The sequence below is a fragment of the Oncorhynchus clarkii genome, chromosome 32 (genome assembly GCF_045791955.1).
Source record: "Oncorhynchus clarkii lewisi isolate Uvic-CL-2024 chromosome 32, UVic_Ocla_1.0, whole genome shotgun sequence".
NCBI classification, from domain to species: Eukaryota; Metazoa; Chordata; class Actinopteri; order Salmoniformes; family Salmonidae; genus Oncorhynchus; species Oncorhynchus clarkii.
The window spans coordinates 27,174,019-27,197,747 of NC_092178.1; the positions used below are offsets into that span (position 1 = coordinate 27,174,019).

General features: G+C 44.8%; 1 protein-coding gene across 1 annotated transcript in view; it reads left to right on the top strand.

Moving 5' to 3' along the window:
- Nucleotides 1-23,729, top strand: part of LOC139391725 (protein Jumonji-like) — a 90,545-nt gene that overhangs the window by 23,917 nt on the left and 42,899 nt on the right. Inside the window, exons 2-3 of the mRNA XM_071139224.1 lie at nt 13,796-13,919; nt 19,039-19,159. Of these exons, the coding sequence (XP_070995325.1) occupies nt 13,796-13,919; nt 19,039-19,159 (245 nt within the window). The remainder of the gene's footprint in view (nt 1-13,795; nt 13,920-19,038; nt 19,160-23,729) is intronic.

Sequence of the window (23,729 nt, forward strand, 5' to 3'; positions counted from 1 at the left end):
AACGTGACCATTTCCCAGTGCAAAACCCCACTGCCATTCACTAGGAAATTGAACATGGGACTTGATTCCATTCCATATTGCTGACATCTTTAGAGCATCTTTTTCTTCTGCTCCCTGTTTTTTCCGAGGGAAAAAAGCCCAAAAGGCCCTCGGTGAGCTAATATACAGGGGAGTTATTGTGAGGTTTGCGAACAGAAAAATTGGTTAAATCTAAACGACACATTTTATGATGCCCTATAAATCACATAACATGTATACGAGTCACGGACATACATTAAAACGCCAGGACTGGTTTAAATGCCTAGTAGGGTTTAATCTAACAACCCAATCCGCTGGTCTCTCCTCCTATGGGTCTCTGTAGACAGACGGGAAAAGACTAATGTCCTGAGCCAATACTCTCCTTATTAGCGTCTCACAGAAGACAAATCGGCATTGTCTGACTTTGTAGTCAGTTAACGGTAGACCCTCTCCTCCTACAGTGAGTAGGCCTGTGTGTGCTGTTGCCAGAGGGCTACATCCTCAGGTCTGCCTGACGCTTATGTCTGGCTGAATTGTATTCACTGCCATATTTGTGTGTGTGGGGATAGAGTTCAGGGGAATGTGAAGCCACCTCATATCTCTTGTGTATTTCTCTGTGATTCCTGGTGACTGGCGCAGTGGATTCCTACAAGGTTGTAAAAAAAACCCACAAACAGTAAGTTATGACTCCATCAGGGTCAGTGAGAGGCCGTGCTGCTCCTCTCCCCCGAAAGGCTATCACTATCACTGTCCTTAAGCTCTGGGGATGAACACGTTAGAAATTTAGCCGGTTGGGATGAGTGTTATACGCGTAGGATCAGGCGGGGCAGTGCCGAGTCACAGACATGTCATGACGTGCACAGTGAGGTGTTGGGTACCTGTCCGGTAACGGCACCGGTGTAGCCGGTAAGGTTCCTAGTAGGACTACAGATGCTTATCCGGATCAGCGGGTAATAATTATGTGACCTGGTTTGACCTCTAACTGTGGCATGACCAAACTGGTGTTTGCTCTCAATATCCAGACATCAGAAATTAGTGTCTTAGGATCCAGGCCTGCTGCTAATGTAATAACACTATGTCCCAATGACTGTCAGAGCTGACGGTCTGTCTGCTCCTAGTGCCACACATGCCATGGTCATTAAACAGAGCTGGAAGGGACCGACTGTCTCAGCCACAAAACCAGCCTCCTCATTCCAGGTCGTAAAACAACATGCTGTCTGTCACCAGTGGATCCAGTGTATTAGCATTGTAAATCATATTCCAATCTAGGGTGTTCCTCTGCAAATCCCATGGACTTCCTTGAGCTAGATTCTCTCGTTAAAATATATCATTTCACACACACTCCGACACACAGGCACACGTCCCATGTACGCAACCTGGCAGCGATTTCAAACAGCCTGACTGTGGGTGTCTTTAAATAGACAGTGATTGATGGGAGGTATGATTTGTTTATTTAGATGCTGTCAGTGATTGATGGGGGGGACTGACATGTCTGAAGGTGTTAGGTGGGATTGGTTACTACTCCTCCCTGAGGAGGGCTCTGATTGGGCTGTTGGGAAGCTCTGTCATCATGGACCTAAGGGAAGGTCTGTCAGAATGGCAGTTCTTTCAGGAAGTAAAAATTGCCACTGAAACCAAACTTTCTTTCTGCAGAGGAAAAAATCAATGTCATATGTTTGGTCTATTTTCTCATGAAAGCCAGGTTTAATTCCTCCTAGACCTAGCCTATATGTATCGACTGGCTCTTGTCTTCTAGTTGACCAGTTTGGATGAATTGAATTCCCTTTTGAGCCCTAAACAGAGAATTGTCTATTGATGGAGCTAGCACCCTGTCCTCTGTCTGTTGATATCCAGGTCAGACACTGGCAGGGGAACATTTAACACCTCTAGTTTCACCCTGGAGGGGAAAGACAACCAGGGATGAAAAGACCCAGAATATGAGACACAATACCTGTCCCCCTCCCCCCTCTCCTTTCCTCCTTTGTCAGGACCGATTCAGCTGGTTGTGGGATCGGTTTCACCTGACAGATGGTTTGATGAGGGCGTTCTCCCTCTGGGAATCTAAACTCCAACGGAATCTTTACTAGCACAGATTGATGTTGTAGGCGATGAGCCACCCTGTCCCTCTGATCCTTCGGTTTAAAAGCAGGGTACTGACGATGGACCTGGTGCTATGGGGATTTCAGCCACCCTGGTATTGAAGAGTTTCTTTCATATATTTTTTTTGTCCTCTTTCCCCTCCCTCTCTGCCTTTCTCTCCAGTACCACTTTGTCATGTAAAGGGGCTTCTATCTAGCAGAGACCCTGGGGCTATGAGGGTTAGGGTGGGGGAGACTCGGGATGGTAAATAATCAATATTGATTGACAGGCTCTTTGAGCAGAGCAACTTAGAGGTGTCTGCTGCGAGTCACCTCTAACCCCAGAGGCCGGCTGCCTGCCTGACCCCTGACCTCTAACCCTTGACCCCTCTGGTGCAGCCCCCTGGACATGATCCTGTCTCTGTTCGGTTATCCCTCCCTCCTGTCTTCCCCTACAGATGTGTTCTGTCTCTCCTGCTCCCACAGATGTGTTCTGTCTCTCCTGCTCCCACAGATGTGTTCTGTCTCTCCTGCTCCCACAGATGTGTTCTGTCTCTCCTGCTCCCACAGATGTGTTCTGTCTCTCCTGCTCCCACAGATGTGTTCTGTCTCTCCTGCTCCCACAGATGTGTTCTGTCTCTCCTGCTCCCACAGAGCTTCGTAATTGCTGTAGACATTTTGAAGTGTCCCCCTCTGTCCAGACAGTTCCTCCTGAAGGCTCCAGTGTGTTCTAACCTCCAGAAGCCCAGCCCGCTCCGCATTTAAGCCTGGCTGGCTGCTGTTCCGTGTGATTTATGTTATTAAACATTTCACTAAATCATTTATTTCATTTTGTTGCCTTCGCAATGCGGTGTAATTTCCGTCTGCCCGCCAGCGCCTGGCATTAGTTTTGTGCTGTCTTGTAAACGGCCACTAACATTGACAAGTTAATGGATGCTGGAGAACAGGGAAGTGTAGATTTAATTTCCCTTTCTGTTTTAAATTGGGTCAGTGTGTCAGATTGAATCAACAGAACACAGTGGACTGCAATGATAATTAAAGGCCCACAGTGGCTGTTTGTGTCTGTATGTCCCTCACGCGCGTGTGTGTGTGTGTGTGTGAACTTTTCTCTCAGCCATGTGGGGGAATAAAGCAACGCAGTGTGAGGTCCTAGTGGTTGCTGCCAGATCTGTTTCTTTTGACTTCTCTGTAAAGCTGAGAGGACGGGAGAAGGCTGTGTTCGTTCTTCTAACCGTCAGGGTATGCTTTTGATCAGCTTAGATAAGCTACTGGTTATAGCCATACTACTGCTAGCCTTGTGGTAAACTGAGATGGTCATCACTCTACTGTGAATCTGCTTTTGACAAGCTGGAGCTGTCTGACTGATCCTGGCTGACTGTTTTGACAGACTAGTGCTGGCTGATTGGTGCTGGCTGACTGGACCATGATGTATTGGCCTATTTCAGTCATGCTGTTAGCCTGAATACACTGTTGTTCTGAAGCCTCAAAATGGGGAAAAAAAAGCTCACAGTACACAGGCTCTCTGTGTTAGTTTGGAAAGAGTAGCCATTTTGTTGGTCGGTCCCTCAGCAGTCAGTCTCCATGGCCAACGTGGTTTCTGTTCTGCAGCAGAATCGCTATAGGAAGTGAAGTGTGTCAGGGTCGACATACGTTCCATCTGACCCCTGTCGCTCGCAATTAATGCAAGTCCATATGGAGCTAGAGGAGAATGGAGGCCTTTGCTGAGAGATTGTGTGTGAGGCGGATGCAGCACACATCTGTGGTTTTACAGGGCTGAGGAACTCCACAGGATCTGGCTGGCTCACTGAGCCTCTGTGAACTGGGGGAGGAGGACACAGGATGCAGAGTGAGTAAGTGAGTTCAAGGCAGGAGCGGGTGAGAATTTAATTACATCACTAAAATGTCTGGGGTGAGGTGTGTAGGTTGAAACTCAGACAGGTTAACCAAAGAGAAACAGGTGACGCAGTCTACCAGGACCCCTACCGTCTACCCCTACCCTGCATCACACACTGGCTGGTAGTAATAAAATAATAATGGCCTCTGAACTATCAACTCCCTGCCAAGGTTTATCAAAGACACCAGGCCCATGTGCTGTAAAACACTGCGGATGGGAGCCTGAATGTGTTGCTCTGATGGATATTATGAAGAAAGAGCTGAGTGGTGCTTGGTAGTAGGGCTCAGGGGAAACCGGCTTGACCTCACACACATGCTACAACATGCACTGCGGTTTCTATGGTGGGGCAGCGTTTTTATCTAATAACAAATGGACTCTAATTAGATTTCCCGACGTCTGACTCAACCTGACCCTCACCACCGACTCTCTCTCTCTGCTTAAACTCTACTTAAACCCTAAACACAGTCATCTGAAAACAGCTGTTCATCCTCCAACACATGCACTCGATCAGTGCTCAGGCCCAGTAGTGTACCACAGGGCCAGTGGGTGGCAGGGTTGAGGAGGGCATCCCAGAACACTGCATCATTTACTGCTGCCCTGTGTCCTGACACCCCCGCTACACTCGACTACTCGCCGCTCGCTGCAACACGTCCAGGCTCCAGCCCTACTGCTGCCGCCAACAGCTTGGAAAGTATTTCTACCAGCTGTGAGAGGAGGTGTGAAAGCTCCCAGGGCTGACACACAGGTCCTGCATTGTTCACCCCACTCGCTCTCTCACTCTCCTTTTATTTTCTGTTCCTACCATGCTCCTTTCCTCCTCAGTGTTCATACACTACCATTGGAGTCATTTCAACTGACTATATGTACTCAACATAACATGTGGCGCAGTGGAAGCCAGTCTTAGTGAGTCACATGGTGTAAACAAGGTGGGACCCTGGCGCACTAGGTCCCAGGGGACAGGGCTGAATAATAATGCCAGGACAGGCAGGTGGACGTGGGTGGAGCCTCAGCGTTCAGTGCTCATTCATTTCAATAAGAAAACAGGAAGATTGATTCACCCCAGGAGACAGAAAGAGCTTCAGCATCATTGATTATGGTTACATGCACATAATAATGTGATTTTTATTGTATTTTATTGTGGATAATCCGATTAATTGGCTGCATTAACTCTAATAAATGCAGAAAATTAGCAATCAAAATTAACGTTCTACCACAACGTCTGAATTGGGAAGCTTATCTGATTCTGAGTCCGGACGTTTAAGGTTTGTACTTCGAAGACTCATACACTTGGTTCTTCCGAACTCCCTTCACTCGCGCTGAAGAGGGAGGCTCGCTCGGCTGGTGCTAGCACAAGAACAGATCAAATACACCACTGGAACGCCCATTTGTATCTTTTTATATATATATATAATTATTATTTTTAAACGAATTATTATGTCTTAATAATTAGAACGATTGCTCAGAAAACCAGGTGTTTTTAATCAGCGTATGCTTACTTCGATTTTGACCTGTCGCCGATTTTTTTTAAATGAGCAGTGTAAGGTGTTTACATGACTATTGCATAATCTGCCTACTGTCATAATCAGTTTATTGCATTATTACTGTGCATATACTCATTGTCTGGCTCTCTCCCAGGTTTAGTCAGACTGGCACTGAAGCAGAGTGGAGCAGGAAGTGGGAGTCTTTAAATGGCCTCTAAAGCTCTTTCTCCTGCTCAGTGACAGTTCTCGCTCCTGACCTACAGTTTGCCGCCTCCTCTCTCCCTCTCTCATTTGTATTCAATTTCTCTGTGTGTGTACCTACAGCTGTCTGCTCTTGTTGTAATAAAATAATCTTCTGAGTTGAAGGATGTGAGAGATAATATTCTGTGGCGCCCCCCCCCCCCCCCCGAACGCACGCGCATGCTGTTATTCTGACCAGGTGGACTCTGTTTCTCCTTCAGTCGTTTGAAGACTGGATTGACCAGTCACCACTGATCAAGGGTGGTCAGCCTGGTTGATAAAGCCTCTTTATTGGTCAAACTTGGGCCCTGTAACCTCCCTGTAGCTCCTATGGAATTCACTCTGGCATTTGTCTGTCAAAATAATCACTGCCCCCCTTTCCCTGCGCCTTTAAATCATTATCTTTCTGCTCCAGTTTGAGTCTGATAGCATTTTGTGCTCGACAGGGCTGAATGGCAGTGGCAGTCTGTCACTTAGACATGCTCAGCTGGCTTTAGCTCTGGCACGAGTGAGTGTGGCATGAGAGAGTGAAGAGGAAGAGAAACCACTTTCTACATCCCTCCTTCGGTTAAATACATTCTATGGAGTCTGGCAGTGTGTCTCAGATCAACAGTGTTCTCTCTCAGGGTGTTTACTGTCGGCCGCTGGGTACAGGGGAGGGCAGGACACACACAGGGACACAGCGAGGAGACGCGAGGCAACACCCCTCTTTCCCCCCTTGGCGTCGGCAGCCCCTAACATTTCCAAAGTCCCTGTCTGCGACTGGGAACAGGAATGTGGTCAATCCCAGCATGATGGTGTTCAAGGGCGTTGAGGTACAGGCGTAATGAGGTGACGACATTACGTTCCTCACACACCAGTTAACCCTAGGTTCTCTCTCTGCCCTTGTCCTGGTCTGCTCAGCCCTGCACTCTAGAATGGACTTATGCTGTGTTCCAGAACACTCCTTTGTGACAGGTGACTTGGTGAAATCCTGTTGGCCTTGGAACCTCTCCAATTAATTTGCAGCTTGTCACGTGTATATGTAAGCTAAGTTAATTTTTTTTAACAAAAATGGGGGGGGGGGGGGGCTGTGGGCTGTGAAATGTATTGTGCTGCGTAAGTCTGTGTGGAAATCCCTCCTGTTACAGATACACCAGCACTGACTGAGCTATGCATCTGGGACACGTGTGGAGCCTAGAGGGAGGGGGTTATACAGTACTAACACATTTCAGCCTGATCTCAGTTGGCTCCTGGCCCACATTCTCTGGTTGATGAGATCCAGACCATCATCAGCAGGCTATTATTAGTCTGCTATGTGAACCAACGCGTGCATGTTCCTTTTGTTTTGAAAGTGGGACAACCCCTCTCCTGTGTGTGTGTTTTTTCTTCTTTTTTTTCTTCTTCTTCACTGTGAAATTAGGGTGTGTGTGAACTTCCTGCTTGGTTAGATAGACTTAATTCCTCTTTCTCTCAGCACCAAACAGCTCAGCCAATCCTCTTACAGTACACAGAAGGTTAGAAGAACAAGTCATCTTTTATTCCTCATTGCAATGACCTTGTTTCTATAATTGTTCTCCTCACAAGACCATTTCTCTTTTGTCATGCGTCTCACATCAGTACTACAGACATCTCAAGAGATTGGGACTATTGTTCTTTCTATCTGCATTTTTGTCAAAATTGAGTTATTGACATAGGCTTGTTCCGTTCAATGTCCTCTACCTATATAGTACACTAAATACCCCAATTCAAGAGAAGACTAGATAAAAAAAAAAAATTATGTGTGTTTTGAACTTTTAAAGCCAATTATCTCAATCATCTTTTTGCAGGTAAAAACCTTAGTCCCAAGCTCTTGATCTTTATTTCTACAACTAGATTCAAGCTTTATCCCATCCATCATGCAATGTTAGTCGACAGATGAAACTGTTGTCGCTGTGCAGGTTATTCTATTAGTCCAGGTCTTAATGGATCAGATGGCTTTAGAGGGGAAGTGTTGGGGGTTTACAACGCAGTGGCATGATAACACGGGACATCTCACCAGCTGCTCTATAAGATCCACAGGAACCTCCACCCCGTTACTACGCACGTTGCTCTTAAAGGGACATTTCAAAAAGGTTCTTATCCATCTCCAGCGCCACCCCGACGTCGTCAACATAGCACCTTCAGAAAGTATTCACACCACTACTTCTTCCACGTCTTGTGTTACGGCCTGAATTAAAAATGAATTCCACTTTAGATTTTGTTGGTCACTGGCCTATGCACTCTACCCCATAATGTCAAAGTGGATTTATGTCTTTCGAAATGTTAAGACGTTTCAGTTTTTAATTTATTAGTTTGTTGAGATGAAGAATTCAACCCCTTTGTTTTATGGCAAGCCTAAATATGTTTAACAGTCACATAAGTTGCACAGACTAACTCTGTGTGCAATAATAGTGTTTGATATGAGTTTTGAATGACTACCTCATCTCTGTACCCCACACATACAATTATCTGTAATGTCCCTCATTCGAGCGCTGAATTTCCACCACAAAGACCAAGGAGGTTTAAAATTTTAAAAAAATGTTTACCCCCTTTTTCGTGGTATCCAATTGTTTAGTAACTACGATCTTGTCTCATCGCTACAACTCCCGTACGGGCTCGGGAGAGACGAAGGTCGAGAGCCATGCGTCCTCCGAAACACAACCCAACCAAGCCGCACTGCTTAACGCAGCGCGCATCCAACCCGGAAGCCGCGCCAATGTGTCGGAGAAAACACCGTGGTAGATGGGTATAAAAATAAAAAAAGCAGACTGTCAATATCCCTTTGAGCATGGTGAAGTTATTACTTACACTTTGGATGGTGTATCAGTACACCCTGTCACTACAAAGATACAGGTGTCCTTCCTAACTCAGTTTCTGGAGAGGAAATGGTGACTTTTAAAACAGTTAGTTTAAAGGCTGTGATAAGAGAACTGAGGATGAATCAAGAATATTGTAGTTGCTTCACAATACCAACCTAATTGACAGTGTAGGGGGGAAAATAAGGACGCCTGTAAAATGATTTTTTATTGAAAAAATATATATATATATTCCCAAAACATGCATCCTGTTTGCAACGAGGCACTAAAATAACACTGCAAAAAATGGACGGGAGTTTTTCGGGATAAAAAATAGAAACAGAATGGAGCTAAGCACTGTTAAATCCTAGAGGGCAACCTGGTTCAGTCCGCTTTCCACCACACATTGGTGATGAATTCACCATTCAGAAGGACAATAACATAACTCGAGGCCAACTCTACGTTGGAGTTGCTTAACAAAAATATGGGATGTTCCTGAGTGGCTGAGTTACAGTTTTGATTTAAATCTACTTGAAAATCTATGGCAAGACCTGAAAATGGTTGTTTAGCAATGATCCACAACCAATTTGACAGAGCTTAAAACAGTACAATCCAGGTGTGAAGAGCTTTGAGATTTACCCAGAAAGACTCAGTGTAATTAATTGCTGCCAAAGGTGCTCCTACAAATTATTAACTCGGGTGTGAATTATTTTGTAAACTAAATATTTAAATTGGCAAACATTTCTAAAAACATGGTTTCACTTTCATGTGGTGTTGTATGATTGAGAAAATATATTTAATACATTTTGAATTCCGTCTAACACAATAAAATGCGGTAGAAGTCAAGGGGTATGAATACTTTCTGAAGCCCCTGTATGTGAAAATGGTAGAGAAGTGTTTTTCAATGACGACAAGCAATTGGTCAAAATCACACAATGCACACCGATGATGACATTGGAAACGCATCATTTTCACATGTTGGGGTGTTGCTGGAAATGATGAATGTGAAGTTTCCCCTTTTAAGACGGCTGCAGATGTCCCTGCTTTAGACCCTGGTACTAACCCTGTAGAAATAACCATACCACAGTGTTTCTAGTGTAAACCGCAGCCTCCGAACAGTCAGGCGTAGACTACGTTTCTTCCTGAAGCCTATTGGGGATGTTCCAGACGCTAAAGGGTTCACAAGTTGATATGGAGTTTCTTTTTGGCGTCTATTAACAGTCTCTACTGGCGCGTGTTTACAGTGTGATGAGGGAGCCAGCATGTCGTCTGATGTAGAGTGGCTCCGTCTGCTGTGACAGACGTCTGTCTGGGACTACCCACCTTTAGTCTCTGTATGGGACTACCCACCTTTCCCATCCTGGCTCGTCTCAGTGGGAATGTTAAAGGAGTAGAAGCTCTTGATGTCTTTTAGAGGAGCCTCCGTGTGTCTTTCTGTTCACTGTGTTTGCCAAGGTGGAGCACTGTGGTATGAAAGGCAGTGTGTTCTGAGTCCCTTTGGGGCCCCTAAAACGTGTGTGTTGCAGAGCGTGCTGTGTGCCAGCCGGGCTGCTCCAGTAGACACAGAGGCCCCAGCGCTCATTAGCAGGCTGTGGGTTCCCTGCGGGAGGGGAGGGTGTCAGCGGGCGGGGGGTGTCAGCTCAGTGCTGCGTGTTGTCTCTGTGGTGGTGCCAGCGCCACAGCTCTCATCTGAGCCCCGGCCCTGCTCTGCCAGCAGCCCGACTCTCCCTCTCTGAAGAGGCCTAGCATCCCTCCGTCAGTCAGTCAGCCCCCTCGACGGCCTGCTGCCTGCCTGCCTAACTACCCACTCATGCGTCTCTGCTCGTCTCTCTGCCTACCCACGTCAGTCAAACTGTCGGTTGTGCCATTTGACAGAACCGGCTTTACTTACAGCAAAGGCACAATAGTAATGTTGGATTTCCAAACCGTTTTTGGTTGGATGAACATGTTGTGATGTATAACTCAGTAGGTCTGGGGGTTTAGAGAGGAGCTGAGACCTAGTTATGATTCCGAGGGGTTTAACCGAGGGGTTTAGCAGATGGGCAGGGCTGCATGCCTGTTAAGACCAGCGATTCGCAGAACAAAGTCCCATTTTAAAAGATGTAACAGTGCTGAGTTGTTTCCGTAGAGGGTTGTGAACCTTTTTGACTCCTTTCGCAGTTCTTTTTGCGTTGACATTTGACTTTGTTGTAAAAATACATTTGCAACATTTTCAGGGCCTCTTCAGGGCTCTCAGCTAATGATGTCCAGCACTCTGCAGTTTACAAAGTTGCGTCACTACATGTAGGGAGATGAGGAAATCACTCTGGCAGTCTGCCAGCCTCCAAGAGGATTTAAAAAAAATAATAATTCATGCAAATTCTTGGTCAGCTCTGAGTTCAAAGCCAGAGGTGTCGTCTGGGTGGGTGGGGGCCTGCATGCTTGTCAGTCGAAGCTAAGTGTAATGAGGAGTGGTGGTGCACAGCATCAGCAAAAGACAGTCGTGTGTGTGTGTGTGTCGGCAGGGTATCATGGCTGTCACCCCTCCATTTTATCAGGAGGAGACAGTCTATCGACAGTCTAACCTCCACCAACACTTTGATTATCATGCAATATCTCAGTGAAGGGCCGCTACTGATGATCACTACAGGGCAATTCCACAGTAACTTTAAAATGTATGCCTAACAAAAAACATTTGATTTCAAAGTTAAACAAAACACAACTCTATGCACAATGACTAATTTGAACAATTTACACAGTAAAAAAAAATGTTTTTCAATTTTACTGGAAACTGCAGATGCAAAGTCTGGAGTTAAATCTCCCTCAATTTTATTGTTACCAAACTTTCTGTACAGTTCTTCCTGTGTGTTTTGGTAAAAGTGGAACTTGTTCATAGAGCTCTATGGGTTGTTAAACTTTCAAATCAATGGTTTTTGTTTGATGTACATTTTCAAGTGAGAGATCTGAGAGTAATTCCTTTATCATGGAATTGCCCTACAACTATTTCAGTAGAGATCCAGCGTGTTTGTTAACTCTCGTTTTAATCTAATATCCTCATCATTAGTGTTACACATCAAACATTAGCCTAGTACAGCTGCACTGTGTGTGGGATGCAGCGCTGTACTTTAAGGGGAAGCAGGGTTATAAGTGTTATACAGTAAATCTGCTCTGTGTAGGAAGCAGGTTATTTCTGTACTCACACACTGGAGACCTTAATAATGAAGCATGTTGGAAAGTTAGTGTCCTTTAATGGAAGTCCATGTCACCATACCATTCTTCGGTCTTTCCTGGCAGTGTGCTGCTGTAAGTATCGGGGCTTCATTGACTGTCCATCCTCAAATGGTACTGAGATGGAAGGTTTATTGTCAGATGAAATGGTCCTGTAGGAAAAGGAAGTGACGTGTTTAAGCCGAAGGAAACTACTGGAACCTCAGTCATACTAGACAGCCATATTCTCCCTATTAATAAATTATTAGGCTTTTACTGAGTTACAGTTCATAGAAGGAAATCATTCAATTGAAATAAATTCATGAAGCCCACATCTATGGATTTCACATGACTGTGCAGTGGCGCAGCCATTGGTGGGCTTGGGAGGGCATAGGCCCACCCACTTGGGAGCCAGGTTCAGCCAGTCAGAAATAAAAATTCCCCACAAAAGGGCTTTATTACAGACACAAATACTCCTCTGCACCCCCCCATCCACCTCGAGCAATCTCGCAGGTGAAGAAGCCGGATGTGGTTGTCCTGCGCTGGTGTGGTTACACGTGGTCTGCGGTTGTGAGGCCAGTTGGATGTACTGCCAAATTCTCTAAAACGACGTTGGAGGTTTATGGTAGAGAAATTAACATTCAAATCTGGCAACGGCTCTGTTGGACATTCCTGCAGTCAGCATGCCAATTGCATGCTCCCTCAACTTGAGACATCTGTGGCATTGTGTTGTGACAACTGCACATTTTAGAGTGGCCTGCTATTGTCCCCAGCACTGTGTAATGATCATGCTGTTTAATTAGCTTCTTGATAGGTGTGGCATATCAGGTGGATGGATTATCTTGGCAAAGGAGAAATGCTCACTAACAGGTATTTAAACAATTTGTGCACAACATTTTAGAGAAATACACTTTTTGCGCATATGGAACATTTCTAGGATCTTTTATTTCATCTCATGAAACATGGGACCAACACTTTACATCTTGCGTTTATATTTTTGTTCTGTGTATATATGAACAAATATACAGTTGAAGTTTACATACCTACGATCTTTACATACGAACTTTGTCCCCATGTGCAGTTGCAAACCGTAGTCTGGCTTTTTTTAATGGCAGTTTTGGAGCAGTGGCTTCTTCCTTGCTGAGCGGCCTTTCAGGTTAGGTCGATTAAGGACTCGTTTTACTGTGGATATAGATACTTTTGTACCGGTTTCCCCCAGCATCATCACAAGGTCGTTTGCTGCTGTTCTGGGATTGATTTGCACTTTTCCCACCAAAGTACATTCATCTCTAGGAGACAGAACGTGTCTCCTTCCTGAGTGGTATGACGGCTGCGTGGTCCCATGGTTTTTATACTTGCGTACTATTGTTTGTACAGATGAATGTAGTACCTTCAGGCGTTTGGAAATTGCTCCCAAGGATGAACCAGACTTGTGGAGGTCTACAAAAAAAATTCTGATGGTCTTGGCTGATTTCTTTTGATTTTCCCATGATGTCAAGCAAAGATGCACTGAGTTTAAAGGTAGGCCTTGAAATACATCCACAGGTACATCTCCAATTGACTCAAATGATGTCAATTAGCCTATCAGAAGCTTCTAAAGCCATGACATACTTTTCTGGAATTTTCCATGCAGTTTAAAGGCACAGTCAACTTCGTGCATGTATACTTCTGACCCACTGGAATTGTGATACAGTGAAATAATCTATAGTTGGGAAAATTACTTTTGTCATGCACACAGCAGATGTCCTAACCGACTTGCCAAAACTATAGTTTGTTAACGGGACATTTGTGGAGTAGTTGAAAAACGAGTTTTAATGACTCCAACCTAAGTGTATGTAAACTTCCGACTTCAACTGTAAATAGGAAATATGTCATGCTTCTTCTGAAGGACCCAGAATATCATGGTTTTGTTCTAGTTTCGTGAGGAATCACCTTTCTGTCTTCTGTGTGTCATGGTTATGTTGTGAGAAACATGGTGCATTTGATGCTACTTGTAATGCTTTTCGATCTTATGCTAATGTAAGTGTTATGCTAATGTGTAGTCATCTACTATGCTGTGTTATGGTAACATCCTATTGCTAACCAGTTGCCCTGTGTTTTTAGGATGACATAGATGGGATCCCCTGGTCAGAGGAGAGGGATGTGAGGAAGGTGCTCTATCTCTCCCTGAAGGAGTTCAAGACTGCTCAGAAAAGGCAGCTTGGAGATGGAACCAAATACACAAATGGTGAGTTTCTCCGGAGACTCTTCTCTCCACCACTGACCCAGTCAGCCTTTTGTCTGGACGCTCATAGACCTGTGATGGGCTACTGTGTTTAGTTGTTTACAGTGGACTAGCTGAAAATGATCTGGTAGTTGTGATGGAATAGTGAATGGAGTTATTTCAGAGTGAAGGTGCTTTGGTAAACACAATGAAACAGAGGATGCTGCAGGTTTTTTTTTTCTAAGCAGGTGCAATATAATGTGTGTGTGTGTGTGTGTGTGTGTGTGTGTGTGTGTGTGTGTGTGTGTGTGTGTGTGTGTGTGTGTGTGTGTGTGTGTGTGTGTGTGTGTGTGTGTGTGTGTGTGTGTGTGTGTGTGTGTGTGTGTGTGTGTGCACCCAGGATAAAGTCTGGTATGTGCTATCTGATGCTGCTTTGTTTGACACCTCCGCTGTGCTTCAATCCACTCTGCTCTGTCTTCAAACTAGTAAATTAAACTTCACCCAGGCCTCTGAACCTATTCTCCACCGTCACAGACAGTCCAGAGACTGAGGGGGAGCGAAAGTCCTCTGGAGGTTCACAACGTGCTATGCAGGCAAGGGGAAGCCTCAGTTTAGATCTAGGTTACAGGCTCTGTCGCTCACAGACTGCACTGTACCGACTGAAACTGTCCTCTATTTTGGAGAATCAGTCAAACATCCACTACTGTGATGGTAGTGTTCTCACCCCCTCCTCCTTCTGTAGTGTTGTCGGTCTCTGGAGCCAGCTGCCTGCAGACACCCATGGATCCAACAGCAGAGGGAAGGGACCAAACCTGCAAGGCCCTAAGCGTGTCAGACCCCCGGCCCCCTGTCTATCTCCCATCTATAACCGGCAATCATGCCATCTCCCTGACCACTTTACCTCACTGTTGGCAGGCGTCCATCTCTTTTCCTCTTTCTCTCTCTGCATTATTGAACTAATTACGTGATGCCCTTCTGCGTCCCATTCCTTCCTCTCTCTCGCTCTCTCTCCTTCTCCCTGTTATTCCTCCCTAGATGGAAGGCATCATTATATCAATAGGCTTCTGGTTACTGCTGCTCAGGAAGCTTTCTTCCGGCTCCCTCCTCAATCTCCCTCTCCATATCGCTCCCCCTGGTGTTCTCGGGGGGCGTAGCTCAGTTCTATTGATGGAACTACTGTCTGCGTTGGAGCTGGTGGATGGTAGTGACTTCTCTTCCCCATAACACCACTGGCACCGGCTTTGTCCTGTCTGTCCCTTAGCACTGACCACTGAGACCTCAGGGGATGGAACTGTGGCAGTTTTGGCTAGAGCATAGTGGCAGAGGGCACAGTGCCTTGGTCTGGCCTTCTCTGAGAGAGTAACAGACTGCCCAATCTGCAGCATGTCATTCTCACATGCCACATTCACTGGACTTGTTATGAACTTGTTATTTTTTCAATATATTTGTTATTTTCTGAGAATGACAGTGCGACGGATGGAGGTGGTGTCAAAGAACAGTAGGCCAGAGTTGAACCTATGCCAACACTAGACGTGTGCCAGAAGTGACTGTATCTTAGACTGCTAGACCAGCCTAGGCCACATAGACTTATTATTGGGTAGAGCTTTTAATTGTACTCTTAGTACTCGCAGTAGACATTACAGTTACTAAATAGGATCTCTGTCTCCTTCGGTCCAGGTTTAAATTGTGGTCAGAACTGTGTGGTTGGGACAGCCATTTTAAAAACACTACTTTTGTTGTTCTATTGTAGTGTTGTCTCCTAGCATTCCCCTTTCAGTATCCTGTTCTATTGTCAGAAGTGGTTGGAAATGAATTAAAATGGGTTAAAATCCCAAATGTCAAACACATTGTTTATTTTTATATACACACTATGGTCCCAATCATACTGTGTCATAAAAGCTTTGAGAGGGATTTAAAAAAAATTGTTACTAGCCATAGTTGTGACGGCCACAGCACTCAGTGAGTGAGCTAGCAGACCCCAAGCTTGCTCCATTAGAAACCGCATTATTCAGTCGTAATCACTCTGTTTGTAAAGGTGATTAATCTGAAGTAATGCCACTCTCCTGGCTGTTAATATTTTATATCTGCCTCTGGGCTTCCTGTCTGCATTACTCCACCTCCCACTAATGGGCTACACTGTGGTTTGCTACGGTACGCACCCCCTCACCTCTCCATCTCTCCTTCCTTCCATCTCGGTTGCCCTCTCCAGAGAGCAGGAGGAACATGGCAAGGCGATGGGCTTAGTTAAGCACGCATAAATCTGATTACAGACCCTTACGGATCAGCCGACATCCCCCTTCCCCGCTAGGCCTCACTGGGACCAGGGGAAAGAGTTTAGGCCCCAGCCCAGTGTGGCTCCCTCATGACTCGCAGTCTGCATCCCTGCCTCTCTATCTTCCTCACTGCCCGGCCCCTCACAATGGCATTGATGTGAGACCGACATGTGTAAAACAACTCAGAGGAGAGGCAAGATGGCCCCTCACCAGGCTGTTTATGTTCAGTATGAGTATTATCCCAGTCACATACTACCACTGATTAGCGACGCGCAGATTAGTGTAGATGAATCTGGAGAATGCTTTCTTTGAGTTATTGGTGTCTTGTGTAAGCTTCATTATACCTGGAAAGTGTTCTTTAAAGTCATTCAAAGCCAAAGCTCTAATTTAGATTATTTCGAAAGGATGATTTGTGAAGGTACATTTCAGGGAGGTGTTCCACCAACAACCTGCAGGTCAACGACGTGACAAACGTCACTGTCTTGAGTGTAACTGCTCTCGTCATTGTTAGCATGTGTGGCCCTTTGTTCCTCCAAGGAGGCCTAAATGAGTGAATCATGAGTGCATATACAGACTTTTGGGGCCTAGTGTCTCTCTGCCAGCTGAACACCTAACTAACCCTGGGTATATTATATACACACAGTTGAAGTCAGAAGTTTACATACACCTTAGCCAAATACATTTAAACTCAGTTTTTCACAATTCCTGACATTTAATTCTAGTAAAAATTCCCTTTCTTAGGTCAGTTAGGATCCCCATTTTATTTTAAGAATGTGAAATGTCAGAATAATAGTAGAGTGATTTATTTCTTTCATCACATTCCCAGTGGGTCAGAAGTTTACATACACTCAATTAGTATTTGGTAGCATTGGCTTTAAATTGTTTAACTTGGGTCAAATGTTTCGGGTAGCCTTCCAGAAGCTTCTCACAAGAAGTTGGGTGAATTTTGGCCCATTCCTCATGACAGAGCTGGTGTAACTGAGTTAGGTTTTAGGCCTCCTTGCTTGCACATGCTTTTTCAGTTCTGCCACAAATGTTCTATGGGATTGAGGTCAGGGCTTTGTGATGTCCACAAAGCCATCACATATCTTGACTTTGTTGTCCTTAAGGCATTTTGCCACAACTTTGGAATTATGCTTGGGATCATTGTCCATTTGGAAGACCCATTTGCGACCAAGCTTTAACTGATTGATGCCTTGAGATGTTGCTTCAATATATCCACATAATTTCCCTGCCTCATGATGCCATCTATTTTGTGAAGTGCACCAGTCCCTCCAGCAGCAAAGCACCCCCACAACATGATGCTGCCACCCCCGTGCTTCACGGTTGGGATGTTGTTCTTCCGCTTGCAAGCCTCCCCCTTTTTCCTCCAAACATAACGATGGTCATTATGGCCAAACAGTTCATCAGGCTAGAGGACATTTCCACAAAAAGTACGATCTTTGTCCCCATGTGCAGTTGCAAACCATAGTCTGGCTTTTTTAATGACGGTTTTGGAGCAGTGGCTTCTTCTTTGCTGAGCGGCCTTTCAGGTTATGTCGATATTGGACTCGTTTTACTGTGGATATAGATACTTTTGTACCTGTTTCCTCCAGCATCTTCACAAGGTCCTTTGCTGTTGTTCTGGGAATGATTTGCACTTTTCGCACCAAAGTACGTTCATCTCTAGGAGACAGAACGCATCTCCTTCCTGAGCCGCATGACGGCTGCGTGGTCCCATGGTTTTTATACTTGCGCACTATTGGTTGTACAGATGAACGTGGTACCTTCAGGCGTTTGGAAATTGCTCCCAAGGATGAACCAGACTTGTTGAGGTCTGCAAAAATAATTCTGATGGTCTTGGTTGATTTTATTTTGATTTTTCCCATGATGTCAAGCAAAGAGGCACTGAGTTTGAAGGTAGGCCTTGAAATACATCCACAGGTACACCCCAAACTGACACAAATTATGTCAATTAGCCTATCAGAAGCTTCTAAAGCCATGACCTAATTTTATGGAATTTTCCAAGCAGTTTAAAGGCAGTCAACTTAGTGCATGTAAACTTCTGACCCACTGGAATTGCGATACAGTGAATTCTAAGTGAAATAATCTGCCTGTAAGCAATTGTTGGAAAAATGACTTGTCATGCACAAAGTAGATGTCCTAACCGACTTGCCAAAACTATAGTTTAAGACATTTGTGGAGTGGTTGAAAAATGAGTTTTAATGACTCCAACCTAAGTGTATGTAAACTTATGACTTCAACTGTGTGTACACACACAACAAACCTTAACCATTTATTTCCCTGAGCACCTCTATGGTCTGACTCATACTACCAGAGCATGTTAGGAGCAGTTTACAGCCATGACAGGGTCTATGACTGGCCTCCTGCTGCACACTGTACAGACTGTAACTACCAGCTGCTTGAGCGCCAAACAAGTTTTCATAGGAAGCCACTGCTCAACTCAACCATTCGCTACTATGTCATTACCATTCTAATTTATTTTCCTTTGACACCTGCTGTTAGGGGTTAGGGTTGTGGTTTGGGGTTGGCACATCAGTTAAGGTGTCAGTCCTAAGAAATGTGATAGGAGGGTGATGTGTCTACTAGAAATTCCAGTACCAGGTAGTAGACACTTTGTACGACCTACAAAGAGGGTTTCACTTAAGTTTTTCTGCCTTGGCTAATCAATATGTGCTCATTCATTTGACTTGAATGTCTTTTTGAGCTCTGTTCCTTTCTCCGGAGTCTGGACTTGTTCACTTTGCTCAGCCCACGGGCTCCAAACACACATCAGCCCTCTTACTTTGTTCACTCCGTTTCTCTCCGGTCAACCTGTCGTAGCAGTACACGACATGGTCTCTGACCCCTGTCCTCTTGTCTCTCTGTAGGTTCCCATGCCCGCGGCCAGCTCAACGGCTTGGGGCAGAAGGGCCACAAGGCTGACGGGTTGCGGTTCCAGAGCACCGATGGCAGCAGCGAGTACTCTGAGGATGGTCCTGCCAAGAAGAGGTGAGTGGTGTTAACCTATACTCTGGAGAGATCGTTTTCTCTGCTCGCTCTCTGCTCAGCAGCAGCTTTGACCAAGACCGAGTGAAGGTAGTGAATCAGGGGTTAGCTCTACAGTACTTTTTTTCATGGCCTGCAGTACAGCCAGGTGTCAGGTGTTTTGAACCAGGTGATGTCAGCATTTGTTAATTCAGTGCTCTGCGTTTTGTCATGATGGGATTGTGTGTGTGTGTGTGTGTGTGTGTGTGAGCAATAATTATCAAAGCAAAAATGAACAAATGTGCTGGTAAATGTATGAAAGCCTCTGCCATCTTTTATTAATTCACGTCATTCCTGCTGTATTCTCTTCTCAGTAATGGGACATGACAGCATTAACAGTGAAGGGTAAAGACGAGTTTGATTCTGAGGAATGGGAGCTCTTTAACCAGTGTTCGTTCTTAAAATGCAGAATGTTTTTAATTGAGGAGTTGAGATGTGTTGAGCATTTCCAATTAATAATTTAGGAGAAAGTTAATGCATTCAAATACAACAATTAGCTTGTTCTCATGTAATTTGTACTAGTGATTTGTAATCTGTAAAGGCCTTGGGAGAACTCCGCTTCACAAGAGCTTCTCTCACTCCGTTTCTCCCCTCAGGCTCATTCTCATGGGAAGTAGAATAAGACAGTTATTTGGAAATTGGTACATGTGCTTCTTATACCTTTTATTCTCCCTTTGAGATTCAAGTGATTGAACTCTAATGGGTTCTTTAGATCTAGTGTAAAGAGAGAGGACTGTGTGTGTGTGGAGATTGGATGAAGTTAGGGTGAAGACTCTGAAAACCGTCTATATAGTATATGAGTGAAATATTGTGCCCAGATTGAACATGTTGGCCTGGTCATTCCTTGTAGGGTTCCCCACGTGGTGCTCTGTACCTCTTGGCTGACTGTCACCTGGGAAATGTTTGTTTAGTTAACCTGTCTAGGACCGCAACAGCCAGTGAAAGTGCAGGGTGCCAAATTCAAAACAACAATCTCATAATTAAAATTCCTCAAGCATACAAGTATTTTACACCATTTTAAAGATCAAATTCTCTTAAATCCAGCCACAGTGTCTGATTTCAAAAATGATTTACAGCGAAAGCACCACAAACGATTGTTAGGTCACCACCAAGCCACAGAAAAACATTTTTTTCCAGCCAAAGAGGAGTCACAAAAAGCAGAAAGAGAGAAAATTAATCACTAACCTTTGATCTAAATCAGATGACACTCATAGGACTTCATGTTACACAATACATGTATGTTTTGTTTGATAAAGTTCATATTTATATTTAAAAAAATCTGAGTTTACATTGGCGCGTTACATTCAGTAGTTCTAAAACATGCGTTGATATTGCAGAGAGCCACATCAATTTACAGAAATACTCATATTAAACATTGATAAATATACGACTATTATACATGAAACTTTAGATAAACTTCTCCTTAATGCAACCACTGTCAGATTTCAAAAAAACTTTACGGAGAAAGCAAACCATGCAATAATCTGAGTACAGCCGTTAGATAACAAAGCAGCCAAAAATATAATATTGGGTAGTCAACATTACTCAGAAATAGAATTTTAAATATTCACTTACATTTGATCTTCAGAATGCACTCCCAGGAATCCCAGTTCCACCATAAATGTTTGATTTGTTCGATAATGTCCATCAGTTATGTCCAAATACAGTGGGGCAAAAAAGTATTTAGTCAGCCACCAATTGTGCAAGTTCTCCCACTTAAAAAGATGAGAGGCCTGTAATTTTCATCATAGGTACACTTCAACTATGACAGACAAAATGAGAAAAAAAATCCAGAAAATCACATTGAATTTTTAATGAATTTATTTGCAAATTATGGTGGAAAACTTTTGTTATTGACCAAATACTTATTTATCTCAATACCTTTGTTGGCAATGACAGAGGTCAAATGTTTTCTGTAAGTCTTCACAAGGATTTCACACACTGTTGCTGGTATTTTGGCCCATTCCTCCATGCAGATCTCCTCTAGAGCAGTGATGTTTTGGGGCTGTTGCTGGGCAACACCGACTTTCAACTCCCTCCAAAGATTTTCTATGGGGTTGAGATCTGGAGACTGGCTAGGCCACTCCAGGACCTTGAAATGCTTCTTACGAAGCCACTCCTTCGTTGCCCGGGCGGTGTGTTTGGGATCATTGTCATGCTGAAAGACCCAGCCATGTTTCATCTTCAATGCCCTTGCTGATGGAAGGAGGTTTTCACTCAAAATCTCACGATACATGGTCCCATTCATTCTTTCCAGTCGTCCTAGTCCCTTTGCAGAAAAACAGCCACAAAGCATGATGTTTCCACTCCCATGTTTCACAGTAGGTATGGTGTTCTTTGGATGCAACTCAGCATTCTTTGTCCTCCAAACACGACGAGTTGAGTTTTTACCAAAAAGTTATATTTTGGTTTCATCTGACCATATGACATTCTCCCAATCTTCTTCTGGATCATCCAAATGCTCTCTAGCAAACTTCAGACGGGCCTGGACATGTACTGGCTTAAGCAGGGGGACACGCCTGGCACTGCAGGATTTGAGTCCCTGGCGGCGTAGTGTGTTACTGATGGTAGGCTTTGTTACTTTGGTCCCAGCTCTCTGCAGGTCATTCACTAGGTCCCCCCGTGTGGTTCTGGGATTTTTGCTCACCGTTCTTGTGATCATTTTGACCCCACGGGGTGAGATCTTGTGTGGAGCCCCAGATCGAGGGAGATTATCAGTGGTCTTGTATGTCTTCCATTTCCTAATAATTGCTCCCACAGTTGATTTCTTCAAACCAAGCTGCTTACCTATTGCAGATTCAGTCTTCCCAGCCTGGTGCAGGTCTACAATTTTGTTTCTGGTGTCCTTTGACAGCTCTTTGGTCTTGGCCATAGTGGAGTTTGGAGTGTGACTGTTTGAGGTTGTGGACAGGTGTCTTTTATACTGATAACAAGTTCAAACAGGTGCCATTAATACAGGTAACGAGTGGAGGACAGAGGAGCCTCTTAAAGAAGAAGTTACAGGTCTGTGAGAGCCAGAAATCTTGCTTGTTTGTAGGTGACCAAATACTTATTTTCCACCATAATTTGCAAATAAATTCATAAAAAATCCTAGAATGTGATTTTCTGGATTTTCTGTCTAATTTTGTCTGTCATAGTTGAAGTGTACCTATGATGAATTCTAGCTTTTACGGCTGAGTAGCAGGCAGCTTAATTTGGGCACGTTTTTCATCCAAGCTACCCAATACTGCCCCCTACCCCAAAGAAGTTAATAAGATACAGGAGACTGGTCCTCGGGAAGGGCAGAAGGAGACTAGTGAGGGACTGGAGGATACTGGGGTGGGCTGTTGGAGACTGGGGAACAGGGGTGGTGAGAGCGACTGGGAGGGCTTCGCTCTCAAACGGCAGGTCCTCGGCCTGTAACAGACCAGTCATTATGGATTAAATGTATTGCTACACACACACACACTCCCAGCTACATTAAATGCTAATAATTAATTAACATATGCTGTATTGCAGAAGCCATAGCACATAGATCGGCTCTGTAATCTCTCTCACTATGAGACCCTCTGTGTAGCTAGCCAATGCATGTTTCCTCTGCCACCGTCTCCACCTGTCCTATTTTCGTGTGTGTGTGTGTGTGTGTGTGGTATCTTGCAGTACCTGTTAGTGAATAGTCCAGCAGACCTGGTCATTGAGGCCTGGCAAACCTGAAAAGGAGAGCAAGGGAACAAGATGGACAGATGGAGGAGAGAAGTAGACAGGCGTAGTGTCAACAGGCCTGTGTTCACTAGGGTGCTTTTCATTAGTTCTCATGCAGGAAATAAAAGCAGGCTCTCCCTCTCTTAATGAGCAGCCGGCTTACAGAGCGCTTGGCAATGGCTCAGGCCTTTTGGTGTGTGTGTGTGGAGGACGACTTCTTGGCCCTGGCATCTGCAGCCCACGCCAGTCTATAACAGGGTGGCTGACTGAGGAGCTGCCAGGACCTTTCACACCTGGCAATGCAATAACAAGAGAGGGGAGGGGAGGCGCAGGTGCATGGTTTTGGCTGCAGCATCCTGGGGGGCAGGGGAGGGTCCCTGTATGTCTGAGGGGAAGTGGGTCCAAGGGAGGCGTTTGGGATCTGGGTGATGTTTGTCTTCGCAGGAACCCGAGATGGGAGATCACGCACCAGGACCTCCCCTCCCTGCCAAGTACGGAAGATGTGCTTCCCCCCCTCTTCCCTTTCTCTCCAGTTCCCAGCCATACTACCCAGGCTGAAGTAGGAAACACAGGGTTCAGCCATGGTGACCATAGTTGGAGAGCTCCACATCTTATGGTGATTTTATTGAAGCCAGTTCTCCTCAGTAGCAGAAGCCAAGTAGAGCTCCTTGAGCTTGCTTGTTTGTTTTAATGAATGCTAAGTTAGTAATGCGCTTTCTTTCGGTCTTCTCACCCATCTACACACAATAGCCCGCAATGACAAAGTCAAAACATGTTTTTTAGAAATTTGAGCACGTTTATCGAAAATGAAATGCATATATCTCATGTACATACACTAAAAAGTTTGAGGTCA